At 37.4% G+C, this 21,896-nt stretch overlaps 3 protein-coding genes across 4 annotated transcripts; 2 read left to right on the forward strand and 1 right to left on the reverse strand.

Annotated features, from left to right (window-relative positions):
• Positions 1–5,333: 5,333 nt before the first annotated feature.
• Positions 5,334–12,007, reverse strand: LOC100888274. Its single transcript, XM_003731048.3, has 3 exons — positions 11,864–12,007; positions 9,445–9,512; positions 5,334–8,519 (listed from the first exon to the last, which is right to left on the reverse strand). The coding sequence occupies exons 2-3, from the start codon at positions 9,490–9,492 to the stop codon at positions 6,987–6,989; spliced, it is 1,581 nt and encodes a 526-aa protein (XP_003731096.2). The 5' UTR covers positions 9,493–9,512; positions 11,864–12,007; the 3' UTR covers positions 5,334–6,986.
• Positions 12,008–13,518: 1,511 nt separating this feature from the next.
• Positions 13,519–18,530, forward strand: LOC578587 (protein ADP-ribosylarginine hydrolase). 2 transcript variants are annotated; one of them, XM_030985319.1, is made up of 4 exons: positions 13,519–14,361; positions 15,490–15,662; positions 16,263–16,475; positions 18,106–18,530. In XM_030985319.1, coding segments are annotated over exons 1-4 (1,059 nt in total). In that variant the 5' UTR covers positions 13,519–13,689; the 3' UTR covers positions 18,107–18,530. The 2 variants fall into 2 exon arrangements, with proteins under 2 accessions (XP_030841179.1, XP_783840.3); XM_778747.5 differs by lacking the exon at positions 18,106–18,530 and having other exon boundaries at positions 13,549–14,361; positions 16,263–16,799.
• Positions 18,531–18,751: 221 nt separating this feature from the next.
• Positions 18,752–20,844, forward strand: LOC115923957. Its single transcript, XM_030985318.1, has 2 exons — positions 18,752–19,924; positions 20,289–20,844. Exons 1-2 carry the CDS (start codon positions 18,765–18,767, stop codon positions 20,296–20,298), a joined length of 1,170 nt encoding a protein of 389 aa, XP_030841178.1. The 5' UTR covers positions 18,752–18,764; the 3' UTR covers positions 20,299–20,844.
• Positions 20,845–21,896: the final 1,052 nt, after the last annotated feature.

The raw sequence follows: 21,896 nt of genomic DNA on the forward strand, positions 1-21,896 counted from the left end.
TGACAACTTTCATGTTTTTCTGGCATAAAATGTATTGATTTAGATGAAGCCGTTCAATGATTTTTGTCCTACTATAGGTTCCTATCGTTTTGCTAAACCATATATTGACGAAAGTCTCTCTTCTCTACAAATTATATACCTAATTGACATGCCTTTTACCTCAGTCTTACCAGCAAACGGATTCGATATAAACCCCCAAACCGATTGATTTTGGGCCATTCAGGGTAATTGAATCTTTTTTTCGGTCTAAAGTCGGGCTGGTTTTGGTCTCGTTGGCGGGACTGAGGTATTTAAATAATTAACTGTGCATCAGATTTGGTTGGTAAAATCTTTTAATTAAATTATTCCTCATTTGATGAAAGTGGTGCTGCAAATTGTAACCTGTATTTCATTTAGAAACATTGCTTTAGATGTTTGATGGGAGTTAATAATTGTGTATAAGAGGTCTAGTTGACCATTCGCTAAAACAATTGTTCACAATTTCAAGATTTTTGTGACATTTTGTACCTTTTAAAAGGTGCTTAGCCTTTTATGAAAAGGAACCAGCTTGATGGGTTGTAAACGAGTTTTCGGAAAGAGTGATGAGAAAGAAATAAATATAAATAATCATGAGATTAAAAGCGCTATTAAGAGATAAATCTGGTATGCATTTGTGTTGTGTCTACACCTGTAAATAAGCTGGAAGAAAATAAATATGAAAGAGAAGAAATAACAAAATCTGTGAGAATGCCAGACGTGTTTGTGGTAGAATATATTAGCCGCCGTGTAGGAATGTTGTGATGTGTGCCTGTAGAAGATCTGGAGTGAACTCTCTATGCACTTTAACACCAGACCCACTTCAATTCAGTGACGGGGTGTGTGGGAACAAAGTGGCGCATGCTTACGTCAGGAAGATAGAGTCCATTTTTCACACAGTGTCATAGATGAGACCCACCCAAATAAAGTGTAAAACACCCTCCCACCCCCCCTTGTTTTTGTTGTCACTTATGCTAGTCCAAGTCTTTGTACACATACTTGTGTCCCCTGTGGACAATAATCATTGATCTGCCACCTTAATTAACAACACATGGCATAGGTCTGTGTATGTGTGTACTTGGGGAGGGGGAGGGGGTGTTCAGGGGCACAACAGGCCCAAATCCCCTGTTCAAAAACCCGTCTTAAGTATGAAACCAAAGTAGTATGCCCTCTAAAAAGTATATCTTCTACATGTGTATCTTACTTATCATATTCATTTTGTTCATTCATTTTTACCTCTGAGAGATTTCTTAACCCCCCCCCCCCTCGCTCCGCTCCTTTACAAAACCCTTGATCAACCAATGACGAGTCATTGTCAAGAGAGTTAGCCTACCAAATCGGTAAAGAATAAACATTTCCTTCACCTGATCATACCATGGACCTAGGTCCATACCAACGCTTGCTAGTTGGCCTGTGTCTCTGTTCTCGTGGGCACTCCATAAACGTGAAAGTAAAAATTGAGGTACGTAGAATATCTATATTATCTTTATACATCTTCATTAAGTATTGAACGTAACTGCCTTTTGATGAAGTTTTGTCATATCAAACATGGAGTTGCTGAATATACTTTTTGTGACTGAGGAATTATCTATGAAAATGATGCTAGCAAACGATGTCACTGAAGTTGCAGTTTGTCATTGAAATATTAGAACAATCCGCAGATCGAGTATATTAGGCCTTTGAAAAAAGGTGTTGTAGTACCAGCACCTGGATCGGTCGGTCGATTAAACGAATTAAAAAAAAAGTACATAAACAAATCTTTAATATTACAAGCCGACCGTAGATTTTAAGATTTTGGGGTTGGTCGCAATGGGCAGTAACAGTGCTAATTAAAAATACAAGGCTACATGAGATGTGTTGATATATCTATGCGGTATTGGCATGGCCTACGGATAGTGTACTATGGAATCAAGAAAAAAGTAAAATGTGGATAATATGGAGAGAGAGAGAGAGAGAGAGAGACAGACAGAGAGAGAGCAAAACATGCAGAAACGAAACTGAAAGCGAACAAACAGAAACTCTGCCATTATTATGTCTCTTTGCGAAACGAGAGAAATTGGAAAATAAGAGATACGATATAATTGAATTGATAAGAATTGATTATCAACATGTTTAGAAGCGACTGAATTAAGAAAATAAGAGAAGGATGTAAAATTATGAAAGGGAGATGAGAAAGAGAAATGCATGATCCCGAACTAGAAGAAAAGGAAGCAGCAGAGATGAGTAAAAAATCTAAAAAGAAAGAATAAAAACCAGATATCATTTGATTCAACACTATTGCCCATAACGTTAGATTTTGTTCACCCCTTCATAAAATGTTTGTCATATTATGACCCCCCCCCCCTGATAGATATAGTTTATCATCTTAATATTTCTCTTTATTGATCAATCTCTATGCATTTTTAGATTTATCAATAATAGTAGACCAACCAAGACGCGATTTTTCACTGTGGGCGGCTTTTTTTTTTTTTTTTGGGGGGGGGGGGGGTAATTAATGCATGGCATCCGTAGTAAAACTTTTGCAAAAATGTCTAAGAATAAGATAAAGGTGGATACAGCGCGCATTCTTGGCTAAAAATGTATTATTGGAGATCGAGAGTTGAAAGAATGTCAACAATCCTGATTATTAACTTTTTGGCATAATATTTATTTATAGTGAACAGGCGCGTACACGGGGGGGGGGGGGGTATTTTTTTTTTTGTGTAACCCCCCCTAAATTTCCCTAAACCCCCCCTTTTTGTAATTTTTGTTTTTTTGTTTTTTTGTTTTTTATTAAAAAAAAAAAAAATATTCCCATGGCTGACCTCAAAAAGATGACCTTACCCCCCCCCCCCCCAACGGAGCAAAATGTCAAATTTTCAAATTTCGATACAAAAAAAAAAAAAAGTGTCCTCTTACCCTTAAACCCCCCCCCCCCCCTTGAAAAAATCCTGCGTACGCGCCTGTACAGTGCGTCCCAGAAAATAACGAAACCGAGAATTATCGATGTTTTATCATAACATCATCGCAATTATAATTAATAAATGACACATATTTGAAAAGCTTAGATCCTCCTGTTTCATTTTTGATGCAACTCATACATGCATATTTCACGCACGAGTGATTAAAACAATGTGAATAGAGGAAACAAAAAAAGTAATTTGACGGGCGGTATCTGAATTACAAAGAGAAAATAACATTTCTACAAAGTTCAATTTCTGTCCTTTCATAAGACACCTCAATCAGGAAAAATGAGCCATGAATAACAAAGTTCTGTTTGTTTAAAGTAATGCTTGCATTTCCATAATTTTGACAAAGTTTACAAAAGACTTAACTCCGTTTCGTTGACGCACAGCCATGCATCAAGTCTTTCGTCTTCTTTGTGCATGACTGATCGTCAACAAAATGGAGTTAAGTCTTTTGTCAAATAATAATAATAAGGGTCATTTTGGGGGATTTTTTTCTCGCAAAAAAGCCCTTTTTTCGCAATTTTGGAAATTTTGAAAAAACGGACCCATGTTAAGGGATATTTGTGTTAAAAAGGGGACCCATGTTTAGGGATTTTTAGTGACCGGCATTAGAGTGGCACATCCCGTATGTCTTGATATTTAATCCCCCACCGTTTTTTATCTTCATGGGAGTGACTCAATTCAGCTTGAGTCTTTCGGGCCAGGTATAATAAATGGGTACGTGGGTGGATTCATTCCTTGAATGCACTGAGCGCAATATACGTTTGCCGGAGCTAAAGGCGACGGGTTGTCAAATCCCTTGCATACACATTCCTAGTCCATCCTGAGTTGCTGTATGGCTCTGCATCTTGGAGTCCATGGAGAAGACAAAACAGCCACAGACGGGTTATCGCAGATATTTAAACAAAAGAAGAAGAAAACATATATTTTGCCATGATTACGAACTATAAGTATTAGGATTAGAGAATGTTCTTTTTTTGTTAAAGAAAATTATTTGACATACAGCCGGGTTGGGCGTGGAGGGGGTACTTCCACTATCTAGATACAAAGACTTGAATATGCACAAAATAATCTCTCCACCCTTAAAAAGGGGGCACGTGACTAAAATGTAAGAATTATCGATCTTGACTTTAGATGGCGCTGTACAAAAAATCATAGAGATCCATCGATGAAGAGATTATTATACAGTGCGTCCAAGAAAAAATGAAACCGAGAGTTATCGATGTTTTATCAATACTTTATCACAATTGTAATGAATAAATGACACATATTCTTACAGCTTAGATCCTCATCTTTCATTTGATGCATTATGATGCATATTTTCACGCATGAGTGATTAAAAACAATCTTTGGGAGATGGCCCCCCCCCCTGGCGCTCAAGGATGCAATTTTTCAAATTTTCGAGGGCCAAAAAAAAATAATTAGTGCTCACTAACCCCCCCCCCCCCCCTCCCCCCACTGAGCGAATTTTTGGCTGGCGCGATTTTCAAATTTTGGGGAGCAAAAAAAAAAAAAAAAAAAAAAAATAATAATTGTGTCACTACCCCCCCCCCCCCACTGAGCGAATATTGACCGGCACTATTTTCATATTTGGGCCCCACCCCTAAGAAATCCTGGATCCGCGCCTGCTTTCATATGACACCTCAATCGGAAAAAGAGGCAGGAATAACAAATTTCTGTTTATTTAAAGTAACGCTTGCATTTCCATAATATTATTTAACGAATTTGTTTTCACTGGCTCCCTGCCGTAACAACAAACACCAACCTCCGTTTCGTTGACGATCAGCCATGCATGTAATCTTACGTCTACTTTGCTCTTGGCACATTGAAGGCCGAGTTGCCCTTTTTGTCTTCGCTTCTTATATGGTGCTATTCAGGATAATAAGGTTAAATCTTATCTGACAATTTTTTTGTAATTGATATGAGAATAGGATGTATAGCATCGATCATGATATCGTCTTTTAATGTTTACCATATGTCAATTTTATAGTATAATAATAGTATCAGTAAGATCATCAAGGATGTATGAATACCCAAATCAGTTCTTCAAATTTTGTTACAGAATCCTTGTCTCTGTCTTTCCCATGTTTCCTCTGTCTCTCTCTCTTTACCTCTGTTTCTCAGCCTTTGTAACTGCACATTCAGTCTCTCTGCATCTGCTCTCTCTCTCTCTCTTTCCTCCCATCCTATTCCAAAGTAACACATGAAGTTATGTAGTCGCTCAACTCACTTAGTAAGCTTTCAAGAATACTGGTTTTGAATCAAACTGAACTGATTCCGTACTAGGAATTCAGATATTGGCAGTTAGGAAAGAGAGCTTGAACAAATTGAGACCAAACAAAAGTAAAACAAATATTTAAAAAAATACCATTATATCATTAGTCATGATTACATTGTTGTTTATTGTGTTCAATCAAGACACACTGTAGTAACAAAACATTTCTGAAATATCTGAATACATGTGTATTGAACTTGCAAACAAAATTAAAAAGCTTTTTACCTGATACTCAGCATATATTACCATAAGTTTAGACATATCAAATATGTACAAACAACACCACAATGGCCATGGAGTAAACACATTTTTACTTCATTATATTGGAAGCCTGAATGATTGTTGACGATATATTGACATGTTATAATGGACCAGTGATATAAATGATTTGTTTTATTTAAAATCATCTCGCAGCCCGAATGCTGAATTGTGTGACTTTTGACAATTTTATAAAAACATTAAAATACAATAAATAAATGTGAAATCAAACATTACGTGACATGAATTTAAAATTTGTTCAAGATTATAGTAAAAGTATATAATATAAAGATATATATAAATATGTACATACAATGATATTTCCTCTCTGATGTTCTTTGACTTTTAACGGGTCGTGTTTGTTTGTAACGAGAGCCGGCTATTAAAATAATTGCAATAGACTGTAAAAGTGAATAATTGCTTTATTGTGACAGATTAAAAAGATCAGTGAAATATAGTGATACATTGGAAAAGTACTTCAAATTGACAGAAAATAAGTTAAAATTTACGATACCACAATATAGATATACTTTTAATATTCATGGGTTTTATACGGATCATGTGCTGATCGGTTTGTCAGTAGGGCCAGCTTTTTCAAATCGTTACAATAGAAACAAATAGAGAGTGACCGATAAAATAGGAGAGAGAGGGGATTGAGAAAGAGAAAGAGAGAGAATAGGAGAGAGAGAGAGAGAGAGAGAGAGAAAGAGCTAGAAACAATGGAAGAGGAGAAGAAGTTTAGCAGTTACGATTGATACAGCAATGATTTGTCAATTAACTGGATAGAGTTCATTAAAAAGTATAATATCATTTTACAAACTGGTAATATATATATATATTAAGAAGTGAAAAGAAATTGATCATCTGGTCTTGCGCATAGACTAACTAACTATGTTTGGCGATCATATAGTTACATATCATTCAATAGATCGACCAAGAATGGAATTGGGCTTATTTTGTACCTATCAATTCTGCATCTGATTGCAGGATAAGGAGCCACCCTTCTCAGAGATTGAGAATATCTATCCTGGCGTGGGCGTGGCAACCAGTCCCTCATTTATGATATTTGCATGAAAGTACGTGTATGGATAACTGCATCAAGAATACATACATAATTTTCAAATATATTCAGAAATCTACTTTCATCCTTGAATGTGTTTCAAATCCTATCATGAATTTAGGGACGCGTTTAGCAAGTGATATTGTGCCCGGCAACTTATTTGGTATCTTATTTACATTATATAGATCACCAACATTCATAATATTAGCAGAGTGTATATCAGTGCAGAGGAACAATTTGTGCCGCAACAAGGGTATGTGTATGTATATAATATATATATATATCGAGAGAGAGAGAGAGAGATCAAAGACATGTACAAAAAGCAGGGCATTCAGGAAGAAGAACAACAGTCAAGTTGATGAGGCTACCCCGGGTAAACAATATTATCAATATGATTATTATAATCATTGATTAATAGGGGTAATACAGCTCATACCTTCATATCATTAGGGAGTGGATGTTTAGGGAGAATGTCATCGCTAGCATCAGTGCTAAATGCTTCATTAACAAATGCCGGTTCGACTTTCATGGTTACAGCAGATTTGTTGTCGACAACCTTTCCGTCATTTATTGGTCTGATAATCTGGCGTAGTAGCATACAAGTGACGGCAACTCCAACCGAAAAGAAAAGCATAAAGAACAATAAGAGAGTGATGATGTCGGCCTGCCAATCTAAAGCCTGAACGAGTATGGAAACGGCCATCATGATCGCGTAGGTGAAGATAACACCACAGATATAAAGGATCTCGACGACAGTGCTTGGGGGTTGGAACGGTTCGTCGTACTTGTCACCTTTGATCTTTTTCTCGATCCACAAGAAGAACCACATGACCAACCAAGCGAAAAGAATCCCGACGTATTCGATGGCGGGAATCCGCACCAGTTCGTTTAGGCGCACCCAGTATCGTCCGTCGCCGTCTGGTAGAACAAACCCGTAGATGCATATCCCGGTGATGAGATAAACCGTAAAAGGAACAAAGCGACACCACTTTGGGATGTGCTGCCAGAATGGTAAACCAAAAAGCTGCGTCATGACCAACAGCCAGAGGAATCCAAACATGAACATGGGAAAGAGGGTAGGGAGGAAGTTTCCTGTCTGCCAAGCTACCACGGTACCATGGATGATTACCCAAGCCTCTAGAAGGAGACGCCAGTAGCGGTTGAGATGGACCTGAGTGAACATCAGACTCCCCTGCAGTAAGAACATCCAGGTGTGCGTGAAACCCATCACATGGCCGATGGTGTTCTCCATAGGATGATGCCAGAAGGTAAAGACAGCACCCCAAGCAAAGACATAGCCATGGTACTTGCGGATCATCGCCTGCGGACCCCAAGGAAGTCTCATCTTATTGCTTATCTTACCCTTGTCATCCTGAGATGGCCATCCGAAAGCCATTCCGCGATTTCGGTATTCCAACATTAGGATGAAAATGAGCATAATGATGGCAGAGCCGATGTTGCTTGGTCCTGAGACGTCCTGGGCCAGAGAATCGTAAGTCCAATGGGTCTGTCCAAGGTGAATCAGATGGAAGACCATGTTTCCTATCAAGGCAACCAAGTTGAAGTTATTCAGCTTGGAAGAATACCGCGGGACGTTGGGATCGGCGTAAACCGTCTTCTTCTTCTGAGCGTAATAGATGCAGGACCAGACGAAGAGTTGATGCAGGGTGTAACAAAGCCAAGGTATAATCCTGGTGAGAGCAGAGACCTCGACGGGCTTCAGTTTCCAGTAGTACCATCGTGATGTGGCTCCTATACCGCATCGGCCAATGACACCGGGCTCCTCCACGAAGGGTTCTGAGAGGAAACGCTCCTCGGAGGTTTCACTTGTGTTGTGTGTAAATCCTGAGTCAGCGTCCCATCGCCTGGCACGTCCGATAAACATCACGGCTATGAGCAGGAGAAAGATAAAGATAACACCAAGCATCCAGGCAATCACATCAGCCCTAAATAAAGGTTTAGTCTGCGGATAGAACAGAAAGAAAGATGAGAAAATGTTATTGAACAGGTTACAGTTTTAATTATTTTATTATTCTTTTGGGTTGGGAGGAGAGAGGGGAAGGGGAGCTCGAGAGCTTATCCTCACAAAAACTAGTTACCACCCTCAACCATTACCAGCAAAGGAGACAACTTTTAAGGGTGTTTTATAATTTACAGATATTCATGTCTTTACTAATAATCATAGGAAAGCGGATATATATTTCTTTGATTCTAGTTGAACAAGATAACGCTACAAAGCAGTGGAGTACCCAGTAAGATACGAATGATATTCATCACTTTTTCACTTTGTACTAAATTCTATACGAAATATTCGTTTCTGATACACGTCGTATACACGGGCGTACTGATGGGGGGGGGGGGGGGGGGGGCAGTTGCCCCCAAATAAAATTCAAACGTGGTTTATTTCTAACAAATGTTGCTGAAAGGACATGATCTTCCATGTTTTTCTCACTTTTGCCCATTATGCCCCCCAAGCTAATTTAGCTCATTATGCTACTGGTAGTATATGCAAGTCATAAACTACACAATAGCCCTTCCAACCTGAATGACAATACATCAACATAAAGAAGAAATTAAACTGAGAAGGAAAAGAACTAGATCAGAAGAAGAAGAAGAAGAAGAAAAAGAAAAAAAAGAAGAAGAAAAAAAAAAAAAAGAAGAAGAAGAATATGCACAACAAAAAGAATATTCAAAAAAAGAAGAAGCAAAAAGATGCAGAATAATAAAAAGAATAGAAGAACAAGAAGATGCAGAAGAGGAAGCAGAAGAGGTAGAAAGAAGAAGGAGGAATAGAAGAAGGAGGAGGAGGAGGAGGAGGACAAGGAGGAGGAGGAGAAGAAGCAGGAGAAGAAGGAGGTGAAGAAGGAGGAGGAGGAGAAGATACATACCGTTTTCTCTTTGTCAACTTTTGAATCTTTCCCAGCGGCGTCCTCCATGTTTCATCAATAGCCTTCCCCTATTAAAGAGAACAAGAATACAAGATGTATCGTAGGCTATGTATAACCAATTTAACTCACATGCCCTGGTATAACAATATTATTATCGAGGGTACAAAATACCTTAAGGCAGCGGTTCTAACAAATATTCAATTAAATTACTTACTTCCCAACTTGAAGGCAAGCAAAAATAGAAAACTTTAATAATTTTTCTCCTTTGAAACCTTCTGAACACCAATTAAGTCACTCAGCAAACTTTTTCAACACTATATATAATATTCACACTCGTCAAAACAGTGAAAAGTAATGTGTCATTAAGATATTTTTCAGTATTGTGTGTATCCCAATTTACTAAAATGGCTCATCTTTTATCTGCGATAATTGTGTAAGTCGAACTCCTTGGTTTTACACATACTATATAGCTCAATGTACTTTCACCAAGGCTAAATCGGGGTTTATTTCTTTATAACGTGGTCCCCGTCTACAAGCAGGGAGATATAACAGATCCTGAGAATTACCGCCCAATCTCTCTTACAAGTATCATCTGCAAAATGAAGGAGCACATATTTGCAAATAACATCATGGGTCGATCATGCACGTAGAAACAACATCCTCTGCCCATTTCATCGTGGTTTTCATACTAAGAAGTCACGTGAACTCTAACTGACTGGCTTTGTCACTGATGACCTCTTGAACAACACGGAGGACAATAATCAGACGGACATATAATCACCGACTTAAGTACAGTAAAGCCTTCGATAAGGTTGGTCACCTACAGAGGCTTCTAAAGAAGATGGAATACTAAGGTGTGAGAGGCCACAACATTGACTAGATATCCAGTTTTCTCTCCAACCGTAAGCAGCAAGTTGCCCTGGATGGTCATCCGCCATCCACGGTAGGTCCAGTCAGGAGTGCATCAAGGGTCAGAACTCGGACCATGCCTCTTCCTTGTTTACATAGATGACTTGCCAACCCAACTTTCAACGAAAGTCGGACTCCTCGCTGATGACACAGTTTTGCACCATGCCATCCAGACACATGAGGGTGCGGAATTGCTACAGCAGGATCTTTCTTACAAGGAACCTACCTGCGTGTCAACTCCACTCGGTCTAATTAGACTATTGCATACCAGCTCCCGATCGTTCGTCCTCTTCTTGAGTCTGGGATCCCCGGCTGGGATCAGAGTAGGCTACTGTCTGGGATCCAAACATTATGTCTAAACCAGATGGTCCAGAGACGAGCAGCGAGATATGTTCTCAACCGCTATCACCATATACATCTAGCGTCTCTGACATGCTGTGAGTCAACTTGTATGGACCTTGATCCCTCCAGAAGAGAGCATCGATCAACGTCTCACCTTACTGTACAATATGGACTTTTAGATTCGCACGAAGACAATGGGGATTGTTACGGTCGACGTCCTTTTATGTCACACGTATCAGTCCACGCAAATCTAAAAGTCCCTGATATATACTCTTGTACCACTACATCCAACCGGCAACAGTCGTAAGAACTACAAGATCGTCTCGTCTATACTGTTATCGTATCATGCAGTCACGAATAGCTAGAGCAACATATTCACTCCTTCTTTAATTCCTCGCACTGTTCGACAGTGGAACGCCTTCCCTCTTGAGGTTGTCATGGCTCCATTAGTGGAAGCCTTCCAGCGACAACTAAAGACAGGAGGGAAGTATATTCCGGCAATATTTTCGTTGGCACTGCCTTTCACCTGCACACCTTGGTACCCTCATGTTGCGACATGCCCACATGCACTTACAAACATGTAAGAGTCTTCAGCAGTGAAGGAGGCATTATCTTGAAAAAGAAGAAGAAGAAGAAGAAGAAGAAGAAGAATATCAAACATACTTCTGGTGTATAATTGCCTTTTTTCTCATGAAAATTGAATTTCGTTTGTAACTATTGAATGATACTGTATGAGCTGAAGTTATGCAGCACTCCTAATTTGAATATAACTTACACCTGTATGTGCTCATCGTTAAACAGCCATGCACATTCATTCAGAAGCAACCATGCAGAAAGCACTCTTCAACACAGTACTCTTGGCACACAGAGTGTATGATGTATTTAATGAGTTATTAGCCATGCACACATTCAAACCCCATACACTGCCTTATGTACTGTACATGTGAGAGTGGTAAGTTGCACTTGACCACTAGCATGCACAGCATAAGCATCATGTTTTAGTTACACCAATAAACTCCTGAACCTCAAGCAAAAATATGTGGAGCTTTATTACTTTCTTGACCCAGCTACATTTAGTAAAGTACTAACCAAGAAGTCTACACAACAAACCCACTATTTTTGACAGATACAGACAAATTTACTATGTGAGATGTTTCAGTTCTCTTACCTGTTAATTAAATATAATACGCTGTATTTCCTCCTTAAGGCAGCTTATAATGCTGGTAGTAGAAGAATGTGCATCCACTAAAAAGATCAAATTCAATGTTGATGACAAGACACGCTGCACAAATTATCGTCCCAATATTTTCGTATTATATAAGCCAAGATAACTACAGGACGGGGTGGCAAACACTTTCTTTTGTTGTCGAGAAACTAGGTCGCAGTTCGGATCGTTAAGGTCTAGTGGTTATTCATTGATGTTTTACAATAACAGGTATTCTGTTACCTTACTACACCACACGTTTCATAACACCTATACAGGGTGCTCACTCATCCATACAGTCAGATTGAGGTTACTTGAGTTGAGAAGGCGACTTTTCAATTAAGGAAACGGATTATCGTTTTATTTCAATACTTCCTCATCATAAAGACAAAGTTAATACAGAATCTGCGTAATCATTTTTCGTATATCAATTTAGATGCATGAAAGAGACACAAGTGGATATAACCAGGCTCACATAGCTACCACAGATTTTCCGTCCCCCCCCCCCCCCGCTTATTCACCGGCTGGTTGCATGATTCGCCGCTAAATATTTTCTCACGGATTGGGCAAACAAAAATAACAAATAGTGCTCCTTAGCCCCCCCCCCCCCCGCTTATTCGCCGCTAAATATTTTCTCAAGATTTGCGCCCCGCCCCCTTTGCCGCCGGCTGGATCCGCCTCTGTAAAAAAACATCTCTCCCTTAAAAAGAGGGTCCGTCTATATATGACTGTAATTTGTAAGAATTATATTCGATCATGACTCTAGATGGCGTTGTAATTTTTTTTTATAGAGATCCATCAATGACAATGTAGAGATCATAACAGGCGCTAAAGCCAGGCGCCATCTTACTGCGGGCAAAAACTCTGCGTCCTCCCTTGATTGGCGTTATGTGTAACTCTATATGGGAGCTAGTTTAAACCAACACAAATCCATCACGTGTACTATTTTATTTGGGTTTATATCTCTGTATGCAAATTAAAATTCACTTGGCCAGCTATGTGTTGATAATATGTTCTGCTTGAATTGAAACAAAAAGAAGAGAGATTGAGTAGGACCATAAGATATGATATAGTCAATTAATGAGACGGTGATCACAATGTTTGCAACGTGACTTGACTTGAAGATTTAATGAACGATGATAACCCAACTATGTCTTCTAGTCTCTCGTAGGCCTATATGTCATGACTCCCCCATGAATAGTTAATCCTGTTATTTGTATTAAATATATTCCGGGTTTTAATTATAACAAATATATTTTAAACACTTGCTGGGAGCATTTTCTGATGAAAAAAGGGGGATATATATAATCATATCGAGGCTTACTTGCTCAAGATGGATGCATTGTGTACTGGAAATCTGAAATGGTTAACTATATTGATTTTTTCAGATCTCAATTTTTAGTGCATAGCAATTGCAGATTTATCTTCAATCAGGGGCCTTGAGTACCACATCGAAAAATGTAGATCTCAGTTTGTGTCATAATGTGATAGATCTAGTAGAGAGTCTAGATTTCCATATTTTTAAAGTCCGATTACATCAGAAGATTCGCCGGCCAGTTCAGTTACGTCGATTTTGCCCTCATTAAGATGGCGCCCGGCCTGTTCAATTGCACACAACAGCAATTGTGCGGCTGTACACGCATACTAGTGATTGTGCTCTCTATCTAGGATTATGTAGGATCTCAATGGGATCGGTCAAATCATAGCGTGTCGTATCCACGGATACCGCGATAATTTCATTCTGTTTTATGGAATATCCCTCTCAAATTATGAACTGACGTGCTTTCAAAATGTCTCTAGAGTGTTTCCAGGCATCTCTTGTCCTCGGTATAGCAGGTAATGCACTTGGTAGTAAAGGAGAAAAGTGGGGAACTGCCAAATCGAGTGCCGAAAAACAAAAGGTAATCGGAGATCTCGGTGGACTCGGGGCCATCAGTGTCGGTTCACCCGCCTGGCCCGTGGGGGAGGAGGGAGTGTTCGCTGTAACTACGATCGAAGCTTTAGCGACGGGGAAGACAGGCGAGGAATTGGTACGAGATGTTGCTATGCGTTACGCGGATAGTATGGCTACTGATATGGCCAATAAACCAATCAGTACTTACCTTTTGAATCAAGTCTCTCGTCTCCAACCAACAGATATAGATTATGGCATATTTCAGGATTATAATGACCATGCAACTCACAGCTCTGCGGCCATTCGATGCTTCGGTGTGGGTCTTCGATTTCACAAAGCGAAACACATTCAAGATCTGGTGGCAGCTGCGATAGACATCAGCAGAATACTACACCATCATCCTGTAGCATACATGGGGGGAGTAACGGCTGCATTATTTACATCTTATGCCATCCAGGAGAAGGAATTGAGAGAGTGGGGTGCAGGCCTCATGACCACTATTCCTATGGTGCTTGAATATGTCGCATCTAGTGACAGGGATGTCGTCCAAAATATGTCAACATACCAGGTGACCTCATCAATTCAATGTTGTCGTAGATCTCAGTTTCGAGTCCTGTTCCTTATTTTTCTGCTCTACTATCATCATCATACTAACATTATCGATAATCACTACCAATTATCATCCGTATTGTATATCAATATCTTGGTTTAAAACCATTCCATAATGATGATGTGGATGCATGGTAGTGATAATGATGATGATGACTGAAATAGGGATGGTTATGAGTACTATTATGATTAAGAATAATAGATAGGCCTATAGAGTAGGCAAATATTAATCGACTATGAGGGTAATGGTGCAAACTATCTCGCCGAGGTGATCTCGGGGCTACTATCTTCCGAGCCGTAAGGCGAGGGAAGATGGTAGCCCCGTGATCACCGAGGCGATGATATAGTTTGTATCCATTGCCAGAGTAAAGGAGGTTAATATTTGTTTTATATCCCACATCAGCAATAAGGTCTATTTAAAGTGAATTTTACATAATAATAAGAACTGATTCTGCAGACAGTTTAGCTTTAGCTAGATTTTACAAAGCGCAACATGCATACATGTAATACAGTCGATGCACGCTCATTTGACATTGACATTGACTTTGACATTTCGCGTAACCTACTTTGCTATGCGTATTCAATGGGCAAGGGTGGGCAAGTGGGGTAGCAGCAAAAAATTACTTTACAATAAGTACTATCTCAGGTAGATAGTACTTATCTATACCTTTTTCGTGCTCTGTACAATCGCAATGCAAACAACTATACATGAGGGATATAATTCATAATAAATTTTGCTTGATTTTCGTTTCAATTTTTTAATGAAATTTGATGAAACCAAAGGCAGACAAGAATTGCAACACGACTCATTTGAATATCAATTATATGGAGAGTTGTTTATATATAATAGGGACAGGTCGACCCATTGAAGTTGGGGGTCATTTTTATCCCCTTCCCCCCCCCCCCCCCCCCAGAAAAGAAAACAAATATTACAAAAATTCAAATGTACTATTATTCTTTTATTTTTTATTCTATTAACAGAATTTAAACAGTCTTAATATGTTTGTGTAACTTCTCACGATTTGCTTGTTTGTTGATCTTGAAATTTCCCCCCTCACTTTAATTTTGATTTTCTTTTTAAAAAAAGGTGTTTGAGCAGACATGGAGAGAGTATCTCCGAATGAGAGGCATAGCTGATGGTCAGAGGAGACCAAAGTTTCCAAGGAAGTATGACATGAAGAAAAGGAATGAACTCTATCAAAGTCTGGCACTACCTAATAAGGAGCTTGGCGCAAGTGGACTTGATGCAACTCTCATAGCGTGAGTTAAATTAAATTCCAAGAATGATGAATGAATCAGATCAGTCATGATCAAGCATCATATCCTAACTTTGTGCACTCGACGGAGAGCTTATGACAGTGTTAAGAGAAGAAAATGGCCCTCTTACCCAAGAATTTTTGTTTAAAACTCAACCTTGTGTTATATCTTATACTTGTGCACTTGACGAGAGCTCAGCTATGCCAGTGTTAAGAAACAAAATTGGTCCTCTTCAACCCCTATTTTGTTCATCTAAATCTATACCAAGCATGTAATTTTTCTGAAATTCAACCTAATACAGATCTATCATACCTATTTTATTCTCTATTGCAGTCTTGACTGTGAAGTACAGGCAAATATGTACAAGAAAATTCAGGCCTGCAAACTGACTTTTTTCATAGAGTATCTGGATTAAGAGTTATTATAGGGTCTGCGTCACAAGTCCTTAATTGTCCTTCTAATTGTAAAAAGAAAATAAATAAAATTCTTTAAAGTGATATATCTGCATGATTGTTTTATTGAATTTCCCTCTTCTACTTCCCTTTTCTCACTTCTTTCTTGTCTCATTTACCTGTATCTTTTTTGTTATAACTTCTTTCACAGTTATGATGCCTTACTATCTTCAGGGGGTAGCTGGGAGGATCTTTGTAACAACTCTATGTTCCATGCTGGTCAGGGTAATGTGTCTGGCGCCCTCGCTGCTGGGTGGTGGGGCATTCAACATGGTTTCAGCTCTGTTCCGCTAAGCAACTACAACTCAATAGACTTCAAGGATCGCTTAATGATTGCAGCTACCAAGCTTTATGAGCTCAGCTGGTAATGGTGACTGCTGATATTTCTGGGAGATAATTTATTTCTGTCTTTGTCATGAAGGGGAATTTCCTTGGGAAAGTTCCCCCTTCTAACAAGCTTAGGAAACGGAACATACAATGTTAGAACAGGAAAATCTGAGAGAAATTCTATGAAGAATGAGAAAGTTATGAATTTAAAAGTTGTGATGCAGATATATACTAAAACCCTTGTGAGCATTTTTTTGTTGGTATAATTTTTGTATAGAAATTAAAACAATTAAAAAAAGCCCCTTTCTTTTTGGTTGTCGAACAAATTAGAGTATTGATTAGATGGGGCATGTATGAAAAATTTTGTGAAATGCAACTCTCTTTCTGTTGAATTCCAGTCCTTTGATATTAAGACAGACTTTTTATGATGTCTTAAAGCATTTAAATAATACAAAAAATAAAAAAATATATATACATGAATATCCGCAACTCTTTTTCTGTCAAATTTCAGTCCCTTAGATTTTATTTTAAAAGGGTTACCTTTCATATTATTGGCAAATCATCAATATTTATATAATTTCATTTTTTGTTAATTATATATTTGTTTTCTCTCTTTGTCTTTTTCCATCCTTCTTGGGTTTCTCTTACATTATGATGGGTGGTGATGAGTACTTGCATACTTATTTTAAGCACAAATTATTCAAAACATGATTAGCTTTTTATGCAAGTATCTTTCCTATTTATTCCATTTATTGATGCCTCTGATATAAATAATATGGTTTTGAGTTATTCATAACCTCATTTAGGATCAGTGAATATTATATACATGTAGATGAACATCAATATCAGTTAATGAGTTTTGTTTGTAATGATTTGAATTTGGGTAGAATTCAACTCAATATGTTTGTAGGAAAGGTGGAATATTACCTTCGTTTAACTATAAGTCACATGCACAATGGCTTTATTGTACTTTTCTCAAATATGACTATCATTATAAGATTTCCATTCTCGTATTGAACTGTGTATTGTATGCACCTTGTCTTGTCTGAAGTCGTATAGTGTGCGATTTAAAATGCAGGCAATATTCTTCATTAGTACAATCAAGAATCAAGCATGCATACAGCCATGACTTCTAATTTAGTGTGTAAACATCAAAGTATCATTAGATCATTATCTACTAAGCATACTCGCAAAGTAAAGGTACCTGCCAGACCTAAATCCAGTAGTAAATCAAATACTAAATGACACGAGTTTGCAGCTGAAACCATAATGGCTCTTTTCAAGGATGACCAGTTTAAAGACTTACTACGTGAAACTGTCACATCTCTTGTCACTTCATGCATTGCTAGTATAGAGTCTAAGCTAACCACTTCCATTGAACAAAATAGGGTGTGTATTGAACAGCAACAGGGTATTCTTCATGATGTCCAAAATCAAATGGACTCCACACGTACACATTTCACTGATCTTCAAACATCTCTAGGCAATGCTAAAACTGCCTTCAAGAAGTATGAGAATGAATTAGAAGACTTAAAACAATACAGTCGTCGTAACTCCATCCGCATCTTAGGCTTACCTGAGATGCCAAGTGAAAACACTGATCAACTCGCCATTGACCTAGTAACCAAATCTCTTGGCATTAACTTGTCCCCCGCCAACATCGACAGATCCCACCGGGTTGGAAAACCACGTTCTTCAAGTGCTCCAGCTAATGCTCCTCCAGATGATTCTACTCCATCAACTCGTAAGATGTATGACAGACGGTCGTCCCAAGCCAGGAATCTACACCAGTCCGCGAATAGGCCCCGACCGATACTAGTCAAACTATGTTCTTATCACCATAAGCAGATCATAATGAGTAAGAAGTCACAACTCAAAGAGTCAGGATTTATGATTACGGAAGATCTCACAAAAAGGAACTTTCAATTACTAATGGATACTCGCAGATCAAAACAAGTAGAGACTGCATGGACAATAGATGGAAAAGTGTTTGCAGCAGTCAAGACAGCAGGAAGTAAACCAATGAAGAAGTTGATAAGCTCACTTGATCAACTGAACTCTCTCTGAATTTTGCACAGTCGACTTTAAAAAAGAAAAAATCAATCCAAGATTAAGTACCTTGGATATCCATTTACTGCATGCACCATGATATGAAGATGCTTTTCCTGGTATTCCACATGCATCTTTCCTTGGAACTTTTTGAACTTTTTTGAAATTTACTGAGACAATTGACTATTATTTGCTCAAGTTGTGTAATGAAAATAAAGGAATTTACTTACTTGGGGACTTTAATATAAATCTCCTAAATTATTCTAGTGATACCAAAATGTATGATTTCTTAAATACAATGTATTCACACTACATGTTTCCTCTGATCACAAAACCATCACGTATTATCCCAAATACAGCTACACTTATCGATAATATTTTTACTAATTGCTTACACAACGACTTACAGAGTGGTCTGATTTATTCTGATATATCAGACCACTTCCCAGTATGGTGTGTGAACAATAAACAGATTATTGAATATGCAAGTGTCAACACCACCCCCAATGGTAGACTTATTAATAATAATCAACTTTTACAATTTAAATACAAACTCTTGAATGTTGATTGGACTCCAGTCCGAAATACTGTAGATGCAAACAAATCATATGACTTATTTATTCATATATTATCCAATTTGTATAATGAATGTTTCCCTATTGTTCAGAGGCGTAACTCTAAATTGAAGTGTAAAAGCCCATGGATTACAACTGGTATATTGAAATCAATTCATGTCAAACAGAAAAAATCTGTAAGTAAGAGAAAATATGTTAAATATAAAAACTCACTTACTGCTACTATAAGATCTTCTAAAAAGAAATATTTTTATAATATGTTTCATAAGATAAAAGGGGACATGAAAAAAACTTGGAGTAATATCAATGGACTTTTAGGGAAAAGGCGTCAAAATATTCCTGCGAAAATGTATCATGAAAATATTCATCTGTCCTCACCTCATATTATCTCAAATTCCTTTAACCATTATTTTGTCAATATTGCTGAAAATATTTCTCAGGATATACCTACCTCTTTTCATATATTTCATGACTTCATGCCTGTTGATAAGAGCTTCTCTTCTCTATTCCTAACACCTACATCTGTATATGAACTTCTAAAAATTGTTTCTTCTATGAAATCATCTAAAGCAAGTGGGTCTGATGATATGGCCCCCAAAGTTCTTAAGGACTCTATTCATTTACTTGTTGATCAGCTTTGTATAATATCTAATAAATCACTATCACAAGGGATTATACCTGACAGACTCAAAGTTTCCAAGATTATACCTGTGTACAAAAAGAAAAACCCTCAAAATTTGGAAAACTACAGACCTATATCATTGTTACCATTTTTTTCCAAAATTCTAGAAAGAGTTGTTCATAAAAGATTGTATTCCCACCTTCAAATTAATGACATTCTCATACCTGAACAATTTAGTTTCCGTGAAAATTTTTCAACTTCTATGGGTGTATTAAATATTGCAAATTTTATATCACAACATTTAAGAAAATCAATATTTTACCAATCTCTGAATTAATTTCTATGAACTCTCTTATTTTTATGTATAAATACCAGTCTGGATTTTTACCAAAAATATTTGAAAATATGTTCACCCATAATTCGTCTGTACATAATTACAACACTCGTCAATGTAAACTATTTCATCAACATAAGATTTCCACCTCCATGGCCTCAAACTCATTCTGTGTAAAATATATTAAATTGTGGAACAGCCTTGATCACAGTATTCAACAAAGCTCAACTCTGTCAAAATTCAAATTTTCTATAAAAAGACTGTATCTCACCAATATTAATACGTGCTAAGTAGATATATAAAATGCATTAATTAATTCTAATTTTCTTCTCCTATTTCATGAGCTCTCTCCACTCCTACAATTTTCTCTTTCTCTTTGCTTTTCACCATGCCTACTCATTCTAATTTTTTTCTTCTGCAATACTGACTCCCCCCTCTCTCTTTCTCTTTCTCTTTCTCCTTCTCTCTATGTATTCCTTCCCTATGATATTTTACTATATCTCATCTATCTTATTGTGTGTGTGTATGCTAGTGTGTGTATGCTAGGGTGTTTGTATGTCTGTGTGTGGACGTGTACCTGTATCTGTCTATTTATATTAGCTGTTAAGATGATCACAATTTCCTAATTTATATTTAATTTGCTGTTTTATCATTTTCGCAAATGTTTAGATATTTCTGTAACAAAGTTATAAATCTTATATTGTATACCGGGGCCCTGCTTACAAGCAACCTGCTTATTAAGGGTATCCCTCCATGTTTATGTTTATATTGTTATTTTAATACAATGTGTCAATACTATGTTATATTTGTTCTTTTTTTAAAGATGAAAAATAAATTGAAATTGAATTGAATTGAATTGAAAAATTGAATTGAAATTGAATTGAAATTGAATTGAAATTGAATTGAAATTGAATTGAAATTGAATTGAAATTGAATTTAAATTGAATTGAAATTGAAATTGACAGTAAAACATAATTCATCAATATTGTACACCTTTCATGTCAAGTAGCTTAGGCCTAAAAAAAAGAAGATGTTGTATGGCCCTTTAGGTGCCAAAACATGGGTCAGTTGATCGGAACTCTTTTTTTTCTTAAAAATCCTTTTTTTTTTCTTTTTCTCCCTCTTGGGGCTGAGATTTCCCAGTTTTTAATGCTTTAATATTTGTTTTCTCTCAAAAAACGGTAACAAAAACAATTTTTTTTTTTTAAATTGTATGTTTCATGTATTTCGGGTTAATTGCAATGATGTCTACAATGTTGAATACCTGGACTGTTTTTACAGATTCTACAAATTGTATGTTACATGTATCTCAGATTAATTACAATGTCTATAATGCTTGGATACTTGGGCTGTTTTTACAGAGTCTACAGTTGGTATTGATATTTCCCTAACTCTCTTCCTATCCCCTTCCTTCTCTCTCTCTCTCTCTCTCTCTCTTTCTCTCTCTCTCTCTCTTTCTCTCTTTCTCCTTTTCTTTTCTTCCCTCTCTCCCCTATCTTACTCTTTTCTCTCTCTATGCTCTCTTGGGAATTTCTTTATTGTATGTTTCATGTATTTCGGGTTAATTGCAATGATGTCTACAATGTTGAATACCTGGACTGTTTTTACAAATTCTACAGATGGTATTGATATTTCCCTAACTTTCTTCCTATCCTCTTCCTTTTCTCTTTCTCTCTCTCTCTCCCTCTCTCCTCTCCTTTCTTATTTTCTCCCTCTCTCTTCCTCTATCTTACTCTATTCTCTTACTATGCTCTCTTGGGAATTTCTTTATTGTATGTTACTTGTACCTTCTCAATACTTTAAATTTTAAAAATTATTCTTTAGCTGACATATTCCCCTCTTTTCACTATTGATCTTTTTTAAACCCAGTCTTATGCA

The sequence above is a fragment of the Strongylocentrotus purpuratus genome, unplaced genomic scaffold (genome assembly GCF_000002235.5).
Source record: "Strongylocentrotus purpuratus isolate Spur 01 unplaced genomic scaffold, Spur_5.0 spur5_scaffold_15, whole genome shotgun sequence".
Classification (NCBI taxonomy): Eukaryota; Metazoa; Echinodermata; class Echinoidea; order Camarodonta; family Strongylocentrotidae; genus Strongylocentrotus; species Strongylocentrotus purpuratus.

What these genes read in the sequence shown, in the direction of transcription:
- LOC115923957 (XM_030985318.1), top strand. Translation starts at nt 18,765, where the DNA reads ATGTATGATTTCTTAAATACAATGTATTCACACTACATGTTTCCTCTG.
- LOC578587 (XM_778747.5), top strand. Translation starts at nt 13,690, where the DNA reads ATGTCTCTAGAGTGTTTCCAGGCATCTCTTGTCCTCGGTATAGCAGGT. An exon ending in AAAATATGTCAACATACCAG is followed by an intron (nt 14,362 to 15,489) that starts GTGACCTCATCA and finishes TTTTAAAAAAAG; the next exon opens with GTGTTTGAGCAGACATGGAG. An exon ending in CTTGATGCAACTCTCATAGC is followed by an intron (nt 15,663 to 16,262) that starts GTGAGTTAAATT and finishes CTTCTTTCACAG; the next exon opens with TTATGATGCCTTACTATCTT.
- LOC100888274 (XM_003731048.3), bottom strand. Translation starts at nt 9,492, where the DNA reads ATGGAGGACGCCGCTGGGAAAGATTCAAAAGTTGACAAAGAGAAAACG. An exon ending in AAGTTGACAAAGAGAAAACG is followed by an intron (nt 8,520 to 9,444) that starts GTATGTATCTTC and finishes TTCTATCCGCAG; the next exon opens with ACTAAACCTTTATTTAGGGC.